General features: G+C 37.8%; 1 protein-coding gene across 3 annotated transcripts in view; it reads left to right on the top strand.

Moving 5' to 3' along the window:
- Positions 1-19,365, top strand: part of LOC145999703 (piwi-like protein Siwi) — an 85,024-nt gene that overhangs the window by 26,160 nt on the left and 39,499 nt on the right. For all 3 annotated transcript variants that reach the window (XM_083136960.1, XM_083136961.1, XM_083136963.1), the window contains exons 7-11: positions 2,871-3,026; positions 5,303-5,445; positions 13,246-13,354; positions 16,720-16,882; positions 18,784-18,925. In XM_083136960.1, coding sequence (XP_082993086.1) covers positions 2,871-3,026; positions 5,303-5,445; positions 13,246-13,354; positions 16,720-16,882; positions 18,784-18,925 — 713 coding nt within the window. The remainder of the gene's footprint in view (positions 1-2,870; positions 3,027-5,302; positions 5,446-13,245; positions 13,355-16,719; positions 16,883-18,783; positions 18,926-19,365) is intronic.

Genomic DNA, 19,365 nt, shown 5'->3' on the forward strand with positions numbered 1-19,365 from the left:
TACAATTTTTTGTATGTTGCTTATAGAAGACAAATATGAGCTGAAGATATATATTTTGTTTGAGATGTTAAACCGATTTGGTAGCCTATGGCAGTGGTTCCCAAAGTGTGCACTGTGGCTCCCTGGCATGCCGTGTTTGGCTTACAGGAGCTCTGCAAAATGTTTCAATATTATTTTCACTGAAATCACTTACTTGTTAGTCTACACAATGTTTTAGATATGGTTGTTCCAAATATTTGCTTATTTAATACTTTTTACACTTAAAATGTTTCTGAATTTGAAATTTGTGTTTATTTTTTAACTTAAGGCAAGCAACCTAACCGCAATAACTGAGAATTGCAAGCTTTAAATAGGCCTACATTCTGACTTGGGCACCGTGGAAGAATCTTGAAACACTTAGGGTGCTGTGAAACGAAAATGATTGGGATCCCCTGGCCTATGGGATAAGGAACATTGTATGACTGACTCTATACAAAATAAATACGTAAAATAGTATTAAAACTTTTCAGACTAACGTGAGTGTGTATATGTTAATCCGAATCATAAAAATGGGGAGTTTTTTCACATATTCTATAATGTAATGCACCCAGGAACATGAAATGACTTTCATTCAGTTGAGAAAGGACCATTCTTTGAAAATAAGGCTAAGGTTTGCCTCCCCTTCCAGAAATAGTGGGGGAAGAGGGGGCAAACCCCATTTTTATGATTTTTTTTTATTGAAAGTTGGGGGCCACTGCCCACCCAACCCCTCTTATTGGCTTTGGCTTTTTGATTCCTGCACGGTTGCATGCCCTGATGTTTTAGCGGCAAAACAAAAGTTACCCGAAGTAGAATGTTCAAATAGTCGACGAGTTATAACATTTTTTGCCAAATAAATGTACAAATTTAAAATTAGCGCCAGCTTCCATACGTAACTTAGGAGTGGGGGTAGGGAGGTCCTGGTGGGTGGATTATCTTCCACATGATATTTCAAAGTTTTATCTCAACATCTGTCAGCGTTTACAACCTCACATACAAGTATGAAGGTCCTAAAAGCACATGAACTTTTTAACCTGCACGATGGTCCACTATTGGACCATCGGCGGACTATGCCTATAATTTCGATGGTCCACTAGTGGACCATTGGCAAACTAAAGGTTAATGAAGACAGTGGTCCTTCAAAGTTAATTGGCCAATTAACAAAAACAGGAACATAAAAATATGAAACTTCAGATCAGGCGCGGCTCGTGCATTACTTTCCTGGGGGTTCACCGAAGTCATATGACACATATTCAGTTTCCGCAAGAAACTTTCTTTGCGAATTAAAGGGATCAGGGGGGGGATGTAAAAGATTGGCACATAATTTTTTCATAGAATGAGGTTTCATAGTAGAGGTGTGCGAATAAATTTAGGACTAAAACTAAGTACAATAAATTGTGCATCAATGAAAGAAATTTCGGGTCTCATTAGAAAATCATGGACGTCCTCAGGACTTGTGCCAGGAATGGGAAGCAAGATAGTTTTTTTCCAGGGTGGACAAACGAGGCACATTTTTCCCTGTAATAGTGTTGTTCTCTCAAAAACACTCCTTCAGTCCCTGCAACGCCTTTATATTACTTATCATAAATTACTGTGAGTGAAATGAAATTATATGTGTGTAATAAATAGTTTTAGGTTGACATTAATTTTCCAGGGGTGTGTGGCCACTTTTCCCCTTAGGACATCCATGCATGCAATTATAAAATGACTAAACACAATGGTCCTACAATTAATCAAGTGAAATGGCAATCAATGCCATGTGCATACTAGAAACCTGAGACTCTTTCATTGAAATGCTACAGCTTTTTTTTTCTATCTTCAAATTTGGAGTTGGTCGACCAGAACACGCTTTATCTCTAATTTTCTTTCAACAGACGATAAAATTTGTTTCTGTTAATTGTATGCATTTTAGCGGTCATTTCTTATCTGCGCAGACGGCAACACCTACACTGCATCAAATGGCGTAACATAGTCCATCCTTTGGATCATCAATACTTTGCAACAACTATGAAAGTACTTCGAAAACTTACAAACTTGAAACATTGACACCGACAGGATTTGTCACGTCTTCCTTTCTTGTCTAAGATCGCGGCATTATTTTACTTTCACATATGCAAAGTGTTTCCATCTTTAAGGAAAAAGTCTGAATGCATGCTCGAATTATTTTAGTAATGTATTTCTTTTATTTTAATTCATCGCGTCTATTTCCAGCTTTCATTCATTTCTACTTTCTACTCATCCTTCTCTGCCCAATTTTGCATTTATTCAACAGAGAAGATTGAATATGTAACAAATGCGCTTCAAACTTGAGCCTCACAGGGCAACACTGGAAGTAAGGAACCAGCTGGGCCTCACTCGCAGCGTGCAGGGAGGACGGTGCCTTCTGGCTTCTGCTGCAGCTTCTGAGAGAGCACGAACTGCACATGAACGTTGGTTGAAGATCGAGGTTCCTCAGTATCCTCTGCCATGTATTTTGCCCATATAGCTTACCCCGAGCTTCTGCCTGCCGCCCGAATCTTCACAATGGCAGGAGCTCTCCTGAGGGGGTTCAGCTGAGGGTCTGCACGAGGGCGGCAGACTCGCAGTTTCTCTTTCTCAGCAAATGAATTTGCCTTGTTACGGACAAAAATACATGACTTATTGTGTAGAAATTTTAGCAAAAAATTGTCAAAAGGTAAAGACATTGTTTATTGTCCATTCTCGAGGTAAATGACATATATTACTGGGGGTTCACTGATCCTGTGTGCTATAGGGCCAACTGCGCCTGCTTCAGATACATAAGAAAAGATCCTTATCATTAAATAATGTGTGTATGCACTAGTGAAATTGTTAATATATATTTTTCATTGCAGAGGCTGTTCAAGCAGTCCATCCTTGGAGCCATTGTCCTGGCTGACTACAGCAACAAAACATACAGAGTTGATGACGTTGACTTCACTGTGTCTCCTAAGTCCAAGTTTGACATGAAGGATGGATGTGAAATGACTTACAAGGAATACTACAGAAAGGTGATTTCAAATTATTTTTACATTATATCTCATGTGGGAATAATCGGACCATTTCCCTGGTAGCTCTTGTGTTCACCCAGTTTCTAATAAAATGTGTACTTGGGGGGATAAAGGTGGCCAGAGAATGGTGCTGAATATGCCACCTTCACAGATGCTGAGATCATGAATGTATGGAGCTCCTAAATGTCCCATTGCGTAGGGAAAGCTTTTCCACATAGGATCTGCCTGTTTCAAATTCCAACTGCTAGATGTCATGTTGATGAATTTTCTTGCTGCACCTTCTTTGTTGCTGAATTTTACTTCTATTCAGGTTGAATTACTTTGCACTTTTGTTTATGCATTGAGTAATTTATATGCATATTGTGGACATTTTTTATGGGGATTCCGTTTCAGATTTTGCATTTAGTAACGATTTCAATCCCAAGAAGAAGTTTTTAGGTTATTTTTCATTAGTTATTTCCATATTATGTATTGAAAATATGTTCGCAGTAAGTTTTATTACAATGTTTATTATTTTTATTTTCAAAAAGATTTTACAGAAAAAATCAAGTGTTACAAAATTCACATGAAATGTAACAATTATATATCTATGGATGGAAAACATGTACATTTCAGAAAAAAATGTTAAATTGTAACATGCTTAGCAACATATTTTCTATGATTTTATGAAAACTGGGAATAACTTTTGTCTTAAGCAGTGTTGTTAAAGGTCCAGGAACGTTATATATATTCAATTTGGGCCCAGGAGAGAAAATTAGCAAGGTTAAATGGGTTCTGGACTGGAAGGAATCTTTTTATCTGTAAAGTATTTCAAATCTGTCCAGGAACCTTTTTCGCGGATGAATTTAAAATGTGGTTCAGGAAGCTTTTATGCAGATCAGTTTTTTAGGGTCCAAGTTCAGTATTGAAATGAAACTATAAGCAGCGTGGACCCAATTTAAATTGTGCAACCATAAATGTTCTGGTCCTGTCATGGAACCAAATACAAAGGCTGTCGCAGACAAGGTGAGACAGATTTTTTCCTGGCTTGGCAACACTGCGTATGATTTCGGCACTAGTTGCGTCGTGTAGGATGACTCATTCTGTTTCCGTAGCAAGTTGTCACATGTTGCGAAACCACGTTAGTGAGCAGCTGTGTTGATTTACGTGGAACGTGTTTCGTTTACCCCTCCAGGTTTTTGTGTATAACATTGCTTTTCGCGATGAGTATTCAAGATGAACGGCGATGTGCCATAAAATTTTGTTGGTGTTTAGGGAAATGTACTGCGGAAACAATGTTTCAATAGGCATATGCCGATCAAGACAGACTGATTAGAGCCACAGTATTACCAAGAAGTCATTGAGACTCTGCGCCAGCACGTAGCAAAAAAGAGGCCGCATTTGAAGAACTCCTTCATATTGCACCACGATAACGCACAGCCGCACACCACGCGGGCTTTTCAGGATTACACGATGAAGAGAAAAATGGAAATTTTCCCGCGTACATCCCAGACCTTGCACCCTGAGACTTTTGGCTATTTCCACTTTTAAAGGCCGCTTTACGTGGTCGTCACTTCATGACGAACAAAGAAGTGATCACCGCAGCACAAGTTTTCTTCAGTTCGCTACCTGACGACAAATTTTCAAAGACATTCACAAAGTGGCAGGAGCGTGTGGACGATTGCTTAGCTCTCAATGGTACCTATTTTGAAAAAGATGTACGTCTACTCGATATGACTGATTCTGAAGAAAAATTTTGTGGTTTGTAATTTTTTTTGTTTCATTTTAATGATTCTTGGAGGGGTCCATGTACATGCTTGTCTTTTAACTGCTACGCAGTCACGACTGTTTGACCTATTGTGCTAATTATGGTCTCAATCGGCAGCTAATGAACCAAATTTTCACCCTAGTACATTTGCTAGCCAATGGACGTTGCTGTTTTCCTATACAGGAATTAGTCTCACCTTCTCTGCGACAGCCTTTGTAGAACCCATTAGTATGTATGGGAGAGAATCAATCATCCAGGAGCCTTTTCCAGATCAATTGAAATACAGTCCAGGAACCTTTTTTCAATAAAACAACACACAACTTGTACCAAACTTAAATTGTGCGTGAAGAAAGGTTACAGTCCTATGACGGAACCCAATATAACCCATTAGAATTTATGGGTCCTTGGACCTTTAATAACCCTAATTTTCAGGCCCATCCTAAAATGAGAATCTTTAAATGTTTTCATTAGACTGTTGTAGTTGTTTGAATTCTTTTGAAAAACATTGTCTTTGATTTTTTTTCTTCAGCGTTATGAAATTGAAATAAACCATGACAACCAGCCAATGTTGGTTTCCATGCCAAAGGAGAGAGACCGCCGTCGAGGAGTGAAGCAGCCAATCTACCTGGTCCCAGAACTGTGCAGAATGACTGGTTTGAATGATGACATGAGGTAGGTGCCTTGAAACCTAAAGTTAGAGTTAGTAGGAAAATTTTCATCAAGATGCATCTGCTGTGTTGTTGCAGGGGAGGGGTTTAGAGGGCATGCATGTGTGTGTACACAAAACTGTATTTTGAGGTCGCAGAGAGATTTTTGGCATTGTCAGGGAAATGTGATGTGTATGAATGTGTTCAAAGATTTGGGTGATATCATTCAATAAACATTTCATATTTATTGGGTGATGTGTTGAGATAGTTTTCCAAATGTAAGAAATTTGGCCATTTCCCACAAAGGTTAGTAATAAATTTAGTTTTAACGTCAAAAAGAACAAATTTATTACTTACCTTTGTGGGAAATGGCCAAATTTGTTCTTTTTGTCGTTAAAACTACAATTAAAAATTTTAAGCATATAAGGAATAGTAAAATAATGCCAAATTGTAGTAAAACATAACATTGAAATTTAGGAAAAGATACAACAAAAACTTCATGTAACTATTAGTTTTGTTTTTTATCATTGTTGAATTTACTTTATTCTCTTAAATAGCAAGTGTATTTTAACATGTAATACTGTATTTATTCTTGTATTTTTTTCCAAATTTTTTTGCTCACCATAACTGTGATGCTTATTATGTATGAAATAATTTCGACATGCAAACATAAAACCGTGAATGTTTTCGCTATGTCACTGCATTTAACATGTATATATCAACAGGCACAAATACCGTGCGTCCATTTCGATCTTCAGCCGAGAGATCGGGAGAAGCGTGGCGGGCGGCGCTGACGGAGATGCCGACATTTGCGGCCTGTAATGCCCGCTTATTTTTATGGACATATGCAGACATTTATATAAATATTGCAAAACGAGCACTAACCTGTGTTATAAGATTTCGGTTTTAATTTTAGTAGCTTAGTGGCTGTATGTGCCGATGATTTTGACACGCCCACCTCTTGTGAAACACGGCGTAGAGGTTTGTTTGGAGAACGTTCTAACGCTGCACCAATATCATTGAGTTTTGCTTCGGTTAGAATCTGTCATTTTTGCTTAGGTGTTTTAAAATTTAACGATCCAGTTTCTCGTAATTTAAGGACAAGATGTCTAACCGTATCTCTATGTGGAGTTCAAACGCCTGGGAATTTCTGTACAAATTGCCTACACATGTCTCGACACGAGTCTGTTTTCATGTACGTGTCATACATAATAAATCTTTGTTCTAACGTGAACCTTGCGGCTGGCATTCAAATCGTCTAACTGACACAACACACATACACACATACAACAATAACACAAACAAGTAACTGCAAGTAACCAAGAATAACACTCTTGTGCACAGTACGTAATTAACACGCTCGTGGTTTACATTGCTCGCCACTATATTCACAGCTCTGTCTTCATCTAGTCGCGAAGGAACAAAAAAACTCGAGCTCGGAGATATCGGATTGCAAGGAAGTTTACGAAAACCATTCACTTTTAACGGTTTCGTCTACAGCGTAATCTTGATACAGTGTTGCACATTCGAAACCTCCAAACGATTCCCATCGCCACAAAACTCTTTCAAGGATATAAACTTAAGCAGGACGTTACTGGTCAAAATTATGATTAAAATGTTTTATTATCTATGGCTCTTAACATTGTTTCTAAATCGTATTTTTTGTGTATATAAGGGTGGAACTTGGATGAATTACAGATGATAAATTATAACACAGGTTAGTGCTCGTTTTGCAATATTTATATAAATGTCTGCATATGTCCATAAAAATAAGCGGGCATTACAGGCCGCGAATGTTGGCATCTCCGTCAGCACCGCCCGCCACGCTTCTCCCGATCTCTCGGCTGAAGATCGAAATGGACGCACTGTACAAAGTACCAGGTTGGAGTGGTTTATAAATAAATAATTAAATAAAATACTATTTTTTTTAAACACTATAAAAGTGAAATGGCCATTTTCCATTTTTCACTTTGTATCATAGCATTTTGAGGCATTGTGAAAAGTGGCACCATTCTTGTAGAATTCAAGTATGTCACATGGGATGTGTATCATTGGTATTTATCGGGCAAGAAATAATAGAAAATAACTTCCTGACTGCTGCGAATCCCTAACATAACTTTGATCTCTCTTCTACTACAGAATAAAGAAGGTGGTTACAGAAGTAAAAGCTTTGGGATGCTAAATACAGTGGAGGGAGAAGGGGGGAGGTGACATGGGTTGGTTACTTATTGAATAGGTATGATGTCATTTGCACCTGATCAGTGTGGAAACAGCTTTACAACCTACAACTAAGAAAGCCATTTATTGAACCTGAATTGTACTGCACATTATGTAGGAAACTAGTTGTTCTCGATGCTCACACCTTTTTGATACATCTTTATTAAGACACCCACTAACACGTAAGCTGGGGGCCTAGAAAGCGGTTTTTACAGAGGTCCTGAAAGTAGACACGATAATGTGAAATGATTCGGGTCCTTGCTTTGTATTGCATGGCCTGTTCTTAGTCTGGCAACTGAAGTGATAGGATACTTGTTACGTATTGGGTTTTTTCTAGTGTATTCAACTGCAAAGCATGTTATTGCTCAGCGAATGTTTTCTACTGCACAGTATGTATTTATGATTCATGTGTGTCAATTGGCACGTGAAGTTCAAAGGTGATTGAAACAAAATTCCTGGCTGTAAAGGTTCCACGTGGTTAAACAATCCACACTCTGTATACTAAATTTTATTCTTATGGCTCTGTACAGAGAGGTGTGATACTGTTAAATTTAAAGCCATATAAAATTACTGTGACACATGCTTTTCAGCCAGGTAATCCTACATGCAGGTACACATATTGTGAGTGTTGATTAATATCTACAATGGAGAAATAGACCCTATGATGAATCATAGGGCTTGTTTAAGCAAAGAAAACAAGAAGGGACTTACGTAAAGTCTCTTATGTGGGTAAGATTTGAGTACACCACAGAGTTGCGGTCCATTTAATTTGTTTAGTGAATCACAGATAGTGTGAGTATACTGTGTAACGTAAGATTAAAAATTTGTAGTAGTTTAAAGAGTACCCTAGAGATGTCGCTAGTGCATTCAAGGATCAGAATACCGCTAGCAGTGTATTTAGGGATACAAATGGAATTATACATGTATTTGAGTAAGAAATAGTTACATTTACATGTACCCGATGTCATGAAGTACAATTAATCGTATTATGTTATAGTAAATTTGATTTACCACCCCGGAGGTTGGATGAATATTTCTGACCGGAATTGTTTTTGGGCATGGATTGTTTTTGGGCGTGGACATTTCGTCCAACAAGAAAATGAGCGGGAGGTGGTGGAAGAAGAAGGTAATGGACGTGTCATGTTGGATGATGTGTTGATCGCAAATTAGTTTGAAATAGCAGGCATTGGCTCAACAGCCCGACCTGTAGTAGTAACTGGTTCATCTGTAATGATGGGAAATTAGGGAGCGAATAACGGTATTTGTCGCCAAGGTGAGTGACAAAACACCCCTTCCGAAGGAAGCAACTTTGCCCCTTACTTGGTTAGGACTGCAGGCTACCATTTTCGTGAGTAAGAATTTTGTGCTCATCCGATCCAGTAATCAGTGCCGTTTTGACAGCGAACAAAGGTATAGTTTGCACAGTGCTTAAATTCTGCGAGTGCATTACATGTCGGATATATCATGTTGTTATAATGCTCTTTGTCTTATTGGTGCGCATGCTCCCAGTCAATTGAAAGTAGGAGAGTGATGCCATTTCATGTTCGAAGCGGAACACAGTAATTCGAACCAAAATGTTTTGTCGTCGAAGTACATAAATCTGGTAGAGATCTATGAGTAAGATGATCTTTTAGTTTACGTTGTTCCGAAGTGCAGCAAAAATACTTTGAGTGAGTGTAACGTTGCTTCTATCTATTGTACTCATATGGTTTGTCAGTGCACCTGCACTGAGGTGACCCACATTCATGATTGTTTGCCATTTCGCGTACAAAACGAAAAGTTGTTATGATGGACAACATGATTTCGACATAAAGTTTTCAAAGAGGGAATGAATTGAAGAGTGGTATATTCTAACATATCAAGGGGAAAATCAAAAGTGAAATAAACTATTTTCATTAGACATGTTGTCTCTTGGAAGTTTCAGAAAGCAAGACTGATAGATTTCAGTTCACCGTTTCAGACATAGCACTTGTGATCTATGTTAACACATGCCTGTAACATATAAAGAAGTGTGGCAGCAATGCAGCATATATATCAATAAACAATTGATTTGTTTCGGTGCTAATTCTGAAAGATAGGCATTCATCTGCATGATAAAGCAAAATTGTGTTATTTAATCCCATATAGTTTATATAGTTTATAGTAAGTTGCGTCAAAACAGCCCATGGTGGGAGTACACTTCTAATTATAGTTGTACACTGTGGTTTATAAGTAATTTTCAGTAAACTACCAATAATATGGAGAGAGTTCGGCAGGATATGAAATTGACATCATACTAATCCGTGTCAGGTACTGTATAATTGGCAGCAGGTGGTATTTCATTAATGTGACTATAAATATTATGGTCACGTGATCAGTAAGAGTGTTGCAACAAGAGTTTATTTTGTTATCAAGGTTGCCTGTAACTACAACAAAGAAAGATTTTGATTGATTGATTGATTTGATTGATTTAGTTTATTTTACTTCGCGTTTTGTGCCTCTTGTCTAATTTGCGAAGATGGGGATGGCTGATGAAATGATGAAATTGATGAATGGACATTCACAAATAACCAAGCCTGAGCGGGATTCGAATCCAGGATCCTTGGCGTCGCAGCATGGTGTTCTAACCACTTGGCCACAGGGTCCGGCAACAAAGATTTTGCAATACACTTTCTTTGTCAGTTAGTTGTCCATTTTACATCCATTTATTATGTTCAAGAATTAGCAATAAAACAAAAAAAATTTAAATATATGGTTGTATACCCTTGTCCATCAGTTGCTGTACACATTTTCCTGCCAATGTTATGTGCATGCCAGGTGCAGTTGGCCCTATAGCGCACAGGATCAGTGTACCCCCACTTATAATATATGGCATTTACCTCGAGAATGGACAATAAACAATGTATTTACCTTTTGACAATTTTTCGCTAAATTTCTACACAAGAAGTCATGTATTTGTGTCCGTAACATGGCAAATTATTTTGCTGAGAAAGAGAAACCGCGAGTCGGCCACCCTCGTGCAAACCCTCAGCTGAACCGCCACAGGAGAGCTCCTGCCATGGTGAAGGTTCGGGCGGCAGGCAGAAGCTCAGGGTAAGCTATATGGGCAAAATACATGGCAGAGGATACTGAGGAACCTCGATCTCCAACCAACGGTCATGCGCAGTTCGTGCTCTCTCAGAAGCCAACACAGAAGCCAGAGGGCACCGTCCTTGCTGCCAGTGAGACCCAGCTGGTTCCTCCCTTACAGTGTTGCCCTGTGAGGTTTGTTTGGAGCACATTCGTTACATATTTAATCTTCTCTGTTGAATAATTTTTGTGCCAAAGTTCTTGGCATAAATGCAAAATTGTGGGAGAGAAGGATGAGTAGAAATGAATTAAAGCTGGAATTAGACACGATGAATTAAAATAAAAGAAATACATTACTAAAATAACTGGTGCATGCATTCAGACTTTTCCTTAAAGATGGAAACACTTCGGATATGTGAAAGTAAAAGAATGGCGTGATCTTAGACAAGAAAGGAAGACGCGACAAACCCTGTCGGTGTCAATATTTCAAGTTTGTAAGTTTTCTAAGTGCTTGGATAGTTGTTGCAAAGTATTGATTTTCCAAAGGATGTACTATGTTATGCCATTTGATGCAGTGTAGGCGTTGCTGTCTGCACATTTAAGAAATGGCCGCTAAAATGCATACAATTAACGGAAACAAACTTTCTCGTATGTTGAAAGAAAATAAGAGATAATGCGTGTGCTGGTTGACCAACTCCAAATTTAAAAAAAGAAAAAAAAGCTCTAGCGTTTCAATGATAGGGTCTCAGGTTTCTGGTACGCACATGCCATGGGTTGCCATTTCCCTTTAATAATTGTAGGACCATTGTGGTTTATTCGTTTTATAATTGCAGGAAAGACTATTTATTATCCACATATAATTTCATTTCAGTCAGTAATTTATGATAATTATTATGAAACCTCATTCTATGAAAAAATTATGTACCAATCTTTTAAGCCCCACCCCCCGATCCCTTTGTTTCGCGAAGAAAGTATTTCCGGAAACTGAGTATGTGTCATATGACTTCGGTGAAACCCCCAGGAAAATAATGCACGAGCCGTGCCTGGTGCATGCTATAAGTTAGTGCATTAATATTCATATTCCTTTCCAGGAGGGGAACAGTGGGCTGATCGTGTATGACACTTGACACTCCCCATCTGCATGTCTCAAGCAAGCATCGCATAACCTGTTAGGGAAGGGAAAATGTAAAGTGGGATTAGTCAACTGAATTTCCCATAGGGGTGGAGAGGGTGTTAATAAGTAGATCTTAGAGTACTTCACATAGTTGTTGGATAGCCAGATCATAAATGTTAAAATAATTGCATATCTGTTAGGGAAAATGGTATAAATAGTGTACATGTAGGATCAACATTTTCGGGGATCATCTATTCAACCCAATTAAGTTAAATCAAGTTATGGGGAAGTCTGGTGAATAGGTGGACTCAAGTGACTTAAAGTGGAACCGACTATTTTAAGATTGTCTTGTCATATTTACTTGAGGGTCACCTGGTTTACTTTAATATGGATTGGGGAGTTGATCTTTTTAATGGCAAGATGGAGGCTTCTTGAGACTCCAATTTGGTTTTCTGTACTACCGTACAGTTGGGTGTGGAAGTGAACTGTAGGTTGAGCAAGTTAGGTGTACGGGAAGTTGGGTGGTGATAGAATATGGCTGGGAATTTTCACAATACCAGAAGGCGTATGCACCCACCCAGTGGCGGACCGTAACAACCCATATTTAGTGTTTTTCTCAGAGGCCTGGTTTCACCTCAATGGTTACGTGTGTTCACAAAACAATCATCATTGGAGTGCCAACAAGCGTGATAAATCACTCTTTAAACTAGTTATGGAAACTTGTCCACTTAATTCATGGACAGTCCACAGTGCCGACATACAGCCGAGAGTGCCACGCTTGCCAATAGCCCAAACACCGACACCGTGTTTCATGAGTCCCTCAGGGATTTTAAAGTTGGGGTTTGCAGTAAGAAACTCGCATAGAAGAGGAAATACCATGCCAATGGGTAGGGAAAATGTACAAGTTTTTGTGGTATACTGTGTTTTAGCATACGTTTCTCTGCTAGGGGGCAGTGGTGTTCAAACCAGAACAGAAAGCTTTTGGTACCCTTCAGTTGACTAAAAGTGAGCCAATTGTTACAGTGCAATGTAATTTTCGAACCAAGTATCATACAGAACCACCAGCAGACAAAAAAATAAGACTGGTGTAGAAAATTCGAGGCAAGTGGCTGTTTGTGTGCAAAACAAATAGGTAGGCTGGGACTATCATTACCCGAGACTGTGGACCGTTTATGTGTATACATATATGTCTTCAGAGTCACAAAGGGAGGATGTATCAAACATTTATTTGTAAGATAGGTTAAAAACTTTGATAATTACGCTTTTCAGTGACATGCTCTAATTCCCATGCCTAAGTTGCCTCTGAGCTACCTGCTTCCAAAATCCCAGAGGGACTTGTGAAACACACTGTACATTTGGGAAAGAAAGCTTTAACATAGCATTACGATATAATTTTTCTACTTCTTATTCACTTCGTGTTTGTTAATTTCTACTTTTTCTTTGCAGAGGAAACTTCTCTCTGATGAGGGCATTGGCTGATCACACTCGTCTGAATCCAGACCTCAGGATGGACAGGTTGAACCAGTTCAGTAGGAGGTTGCACCGTGAAGAGAGTGTAAGTCCATTTAGCCGTACTTTAGTAAAAAAAATTATGCCATTTAAAATATACCAGTACGTTCAAAACCAATTGATGAAATTTACCTATGAAATTGTTATCTGTTTCATCTAGGGCTGAGCTGATACCGATGTTGATGTATCGATAACTGCCTATACTTTCATGGCATTTTGATGTTTCACAGGCTCCGTAAAAAAAGCCATGTGACACTTTCACAGTCTATCCTGAAAATTATGCAAAAATCTAAGTTTATTTTTACTTGTGTGAAAAAGAATCGAATTTTGTGATACTATAAAATGTCAGTTAATATTCTGATATAATTATTGAATATTTTAACATTTTAACTGCCACGTGAGTTGTATTTAACTCTTACTAGCTTTAAGCAAGGGACCACGTGAAGCGTATTTGACTCACATGTCTCTTTACCTACCTTGGGAGCCTCGTGCTGGACAGGCAACTCATGCTACCATGCTGTAACATACATATTACGTGAAGAGTGGCCCCATGGACAAAATCTTGCAAATGGTTCGTGAACATCTTACTTTAGTGATGCTGATATTGTTGCAATTAATATGAACAATTTAAAAAGCATGGATGAACTGAATAGATGTACATTAACCTCTTTTAAATTTATATTTTTGCCTTTAAATTTCACATAAATCTGACACGTAAAGAAAAAAACACTTTCATTCGTGAACTTTTTTAAAGTTTTTCTGATTTTGCAATAGGCCTTGAATTATTGCTGGCCAGCACCCTGAACAATACGGGTACAATAGTATATGGCAGTTCTAAGTTCTAAAGTTACAAATAACGAAAGACTCAATGCTCAGAAAAAAAACAATAACAATGCTCGGAAAGGCTGTGAGTCAAATATAATTCATGGTGTGCAGCATAATAATTGAGTCTAGCACACATGAGTTGCATGTGACTTGTGCACATAAGAGAATTAAAAATTACAATATTTTATCAAGAAACATACTGCTTTCAAGTTTTTATTATATTCTCGAAATAAAATTTTGTGGCCCCAAGGAATTTTTTTTCTACTGTGGCAGGCAGTGTGTTAAAATCAAAAAACTTAGTTTATTTGATGCATATGCATAATTAGAGTGGAATATTTACACTAACATTAATCAATATTTAAAAGAAACTTTTAATATTACAATTATCAAGCATCGGTATCGATTCAAAGTGATACTGGCTCGGCTCTAGTTATATCACTTTCACGTGCTGGACTTCGCAGTGTTCATTCCATGTGGCAGTTCTTAGTTGCAGTCTTGTCATTGTAGAGTGAAAGTATTGAAGTACTTCCAAGCTTTTATAAAACAAAAAAACTAGGAAAATCAAGGAAATACAATATTTTCTTGGCAGGATTGTAAGCTGATAACATACTTCACGTTTCCTCCCAATTGATTTATTTTATCAAATTATTTAATATTAAATTGTTGTTTTCTTATGGTTGATTCAGTTTAAAGTTTTATCCATATTGGTGCTGTATTCCTTATATTATCATTTTTAAATAAAAAAAGTAAAGTTGAAGACATAACACTAATTTATTAAAATCAACACAAAACACACAAACAGCACGATAAGAAACACTAAAAGTTTTTCCAAGCCTTCGATTCCATCTCGGACTCATAATCAGGGCTGGTCGAGTGACGAGGAAGTGGATGAACTTCATGATGATGATTCCGAGATGTAAAAGGAAGACTTGGAAAAAACTTTTAGTGTTTTTTATTGTGCTGTTTGTTATTTTGTGTTGATTTTAACAAGTATGTTGCCAGCACTTGACATGAGTACTGTCATACTAATTTATTAGTATCTTGAATCATTATACCTCTGCAGAGGTATTAATAGGTTTCCAACTCACATGGTAAACATGAAAAAGTCATGGAAGTTATTAGCAGTCAGGATTTGGAAATGGCAATCAATTGAACTTTTATCTTGGCCTAACTTATTTACGGAAGATAGATATTTTAAAATACATTTACAGCCATTTTGGTTCATTTGGTTTGTAGCAGTTGAAGGATCTTCATTTTATTGAATAACATGTAGAGTTTAACACTTAGAACTTGGTTATTTGTAAGGGAAATTTTCCAATTTCCTGGAAAACCTGGGGAATTTATGGTACCAGAATGTGTCTGAATCTTGTTCTTATTCACTGGATTAGTAAGGTAAATTTCTACATACTCTGTTTCTTTCTCTTTTTTTTTTCCTTTTTTTCTAAAAGGAGAAGTAAAACCTATTAGCATCATCTAGTTACAGTCTAACTTTGATTTTACGTTCCTCATGGGATCAACGTGAAAGAAAATTAAGTGCAGAGAAAAGTAAAATCCAGGAAAAATTTATAATTTTTTTTTTTGTTTTTATTGAGACCATGCAGATTGAATGTATAATGCAGGAAAGTGTTAAGGGGATGAGGAACAATTTCGCACCAGTTGTGTATTTATTTCGATATCGTCCGAATGGGCAATGCTACTGAGGAAAAAAGCTGGTGTTCAATAGAGTATGAATTTCTCCACATGTTGCAAGTGAAAGTGTTTTTTAAAGTTTATTATTATGCTAGATACGATGTTTGAAAAATATGATGAATAAGAATTTTCAGAAACCCATATTTCTTTCCTTATGGGGAATCAACTTCAACTTAAAGTTACGGCTAATCAAATGGAAGTTTCGACATTTCCGCCTGCCAATTACTACTTCAGTCTGTCCTTTTTCCATTGATATATTTTTCTATGCCATCGGAAGTTTGATATTCCCAAGAGAACAAATAAAAGAATACTTCTATAAGAGCAATGTATTTTTCATTGCCTCCTATGGCCATCCTGGCAGTGTTGCCAAACCTGATGCACACAAAAGAGCTAAATTTCACCGTAAATGGAGTAAAAACTTTTAAGGAGCTAGATTTACGAAACCGGATAAAGTGCATCCTGGGGTAATTTTAGGTGTCAAATGAGTGGGGGTGTGCATAAGGGGGCGCTGTTATTACCATTAGCTTTAAAGTGAAGGCAATTTATTCCTAGTTTTCACAATAATCCACAGATGGTCGTGTGAAATCGAAACTAAAGGTGCTATAAAGAAAAATAGCTGGGGAAAAAGTGCTCGAAAAAGCCAGATCTGGCTCCAAGAGAGCAAAGCTGGCAACAGTGATCGGCAGCTGCCAAAGAGAGAAAGACGTAGGGGAAATTGTCCCTCTCCCCCTTAAATTGGGGTTAGGGATATGAACGAACCATGTTCTTCAAGAAACATTTTCAATTTTATACTGCATTGGTAAATGCCAGTTGTAGGTCATTTTTTCTTGGTACTTTACCTGTAATAGTAATAACTACATATTTGTCTATTCCTACTAAACTGTAATCATTCCACAGGTTGTAACTGATCTCAACGAATGGAATATGAAACTCAGCACAGAACTGATCCAGTTCCCTGCTAGGATCCTTCCACAGGAGAAGATCATCCAGGGAGGAAGGCCTGGGTGCGAAGTGAAGTATGACGCTGGAGCAAACACCGATTGGACCAGAGAACTGCGCAGTGAGTGCTTGTTTTTAATCCTTTGACATTTGCACTAGGAAGGATATGAAATTAGAGTAGTTCTTTTAAATTTGATGTTACGGCCCTTGTAGTATGGCCTCTCAACAATTCTGGTCCTTATCTCTCAGTCTTGCATCTTTTGTCACCATCTTCTTATCCCCATTGTCTAATCATTAGGGATGGGTTGATACCGATAAAGTACCGATAACAGATATTCTGTTGATCCAATATAAAATTAGAAATGGTCCTTGAAGAACCTGAAAGGTTCATTGCCCTCCTTAATACATGTGTGTTTCAAGATGACTGCAGTGCAAAAGAAATTGCATATTTAGACATTTACTTTTTTAGAAAGTAGGGCATGGAGATTATCCATACAAATTACAACAAAATGGCAGAATTTTGCACTAAATTATAAGATATTTATCGATATATCGGATCGGTAAAGTAATTGGTGATTTTACCAATATGCCTATAATGGCTGAAACCAATAGTACCGATTAATTGGTCCCATCCCATCATACATTGCCTTTTTCGTTTTCCATAATGGCTTCCTTTAGCATCGCTTTCCTGCCACTTTTGGCTAATTGCAACAACAAGGATGAGTGATGATATGATGAAGGAACATTCACAAAGAACACCCAGGCTGGGATTCAAACCTTGGACCTTCCTGCCATCTGGTATTGCTCTATTGACTCTTGAACAAGGTGGTTCTTATGGGGTAGGGCTGTTATCCCTATGCCCAACCTCCACTAGACGACCTAATTTTCTTTTCAGGGTTATTTACCCCTAGAAGGATTGACTTCACTATGCCTATAGAGTTCCTCCCACCACTTTGGGTTTTTGTTAGCATATCCTTCGGTTGGCCTCTGAGAATACCACCTCCCTGCAAGGCAGCAGGGGCAGTGCTTATTTGATCGCAGCACTTCCTTGCCATGTCAAGGTGCTGTCGATGGACTTTGCTGAGGATGGTCATGCCAGAGATAATCCTTCCCAGACCCTGATAACACTGCTTATTTGGCTATGCCTTATTCGCAACTGACCACCATATCTGGTAGTTGTTTAATATCTGCCAACTCCAACCCACCCAATGGCTGAGGCTTGCCTTGGAAAGTAAAGGCACCTTGTGAAACTTGATGTTAGTATCATGGAATTGAAGCAAATTATGCATTCATGATGGTTAGGTACCTACCTATATGTTTTAATCTTAAGGATGAATCTTTGATTATGTGTTATTTGTATGTTCTTTATCATCACCAAGGAACGGAAACTGGTACTGTTTGTTAATTTATGTCTTTTTCTGTCACTTTCGGCTAATCACAACAATGAGGAATGAGGAATAATCAGATTAAATTGATGAACGGACACTCAAAGAACACCAATTCATGAAAATTTGGGAGGAAAAGTACCAAATAGGAACTTGTAATGTACCTGTAAACTATGTACTTTGGTGCCTTACATAACAAACTCGATCCATTCCAAGACAACATTTGGTATGCGGAATGCTGTTTCCCATAGGTTACTGCAGGAATAATTTTAATCTGTTCCTGAGCCCAGCTCAAAATTACAGAACATTGTAAAAATGAAAGAGAATATATATAAAAAAAATCAATAGAATTTTACGTCTACCTTTACTGGTCGCTAAGTTCCTTGCAATTTGTTCCACATGTTTGATGTCTAATTTTCTAACATTGCTATGCATCAAACTGGTTTCATGCACCAGTTATTTATTCACTTTTAATTTAACTTTTGATACTTTGGTCTGTCTTTTAGAGCATTTATAACATAACAATCCTTTTTTGTGTGAATTGTAGGTAGGATGCTGCTTGTGCATAATTACTGTATCTAAGAAATTAAATGTGCATACAAAATGTCTCTCATTGCACAATAATTTTTTTTTCCAGACAATGCTATGCTGATGATTGCTGTCTTGAAGACATGGGCTGTTGTAACTCCAAGCAAGAACATCCGAGATGTCCAATCCTTCGTCAGTGCTGTGCAGAAATCTGGGGGTTTGATGAAGTTCCACATCCCCAACCCACAGTAGTAAGAACGAGTTTTATTATTATTTTAGACTACATGAGATTATATGAATATTATTTTAAATTTTGTTTATTTCTTAAATCTCATGTTACGATGCCAAACTGAAACTGAATTAAACCATGCCCAGTTGTGAATAGCATACAGTTACAAACGTGAGAGTGTGTCTAGTCTTAAATGGTGCTCTGTGGATTGTCCTCTTGGTATTTTCACATACAGAATTTTAATATATACATCCTGCCAGTGTGTAACACCCTGCAGATTTTATTTGTTTGTACCGTAATTACACGTGTGCTATGCGCACTGTGGTTTTGGCTGTGGTAAAGCGACAAAGAATTATATCTCGTACATAATGCGCAGTACAATTCAGGTTCAAGAAATGGCTTTCTTAGTTGTAGGTTGTAAAGCTGTTGCTATGCTGATCAATAGCGAATGTCATCACACCT

The sequence above is a fragment of the Lepisma saccharinum genome, chromosome 15, assembly GCF_977018435.1.
Source record: "Lepisma saccharinum chromosome 15, izLepSacc3.1, whole genome shotgun sequence".
NCBI lineage: Eukaryota > Metazoa > Arthropoda > Insecta > Zygentoma > Lepismatidae > Lepisma > Lepisma saccharinum.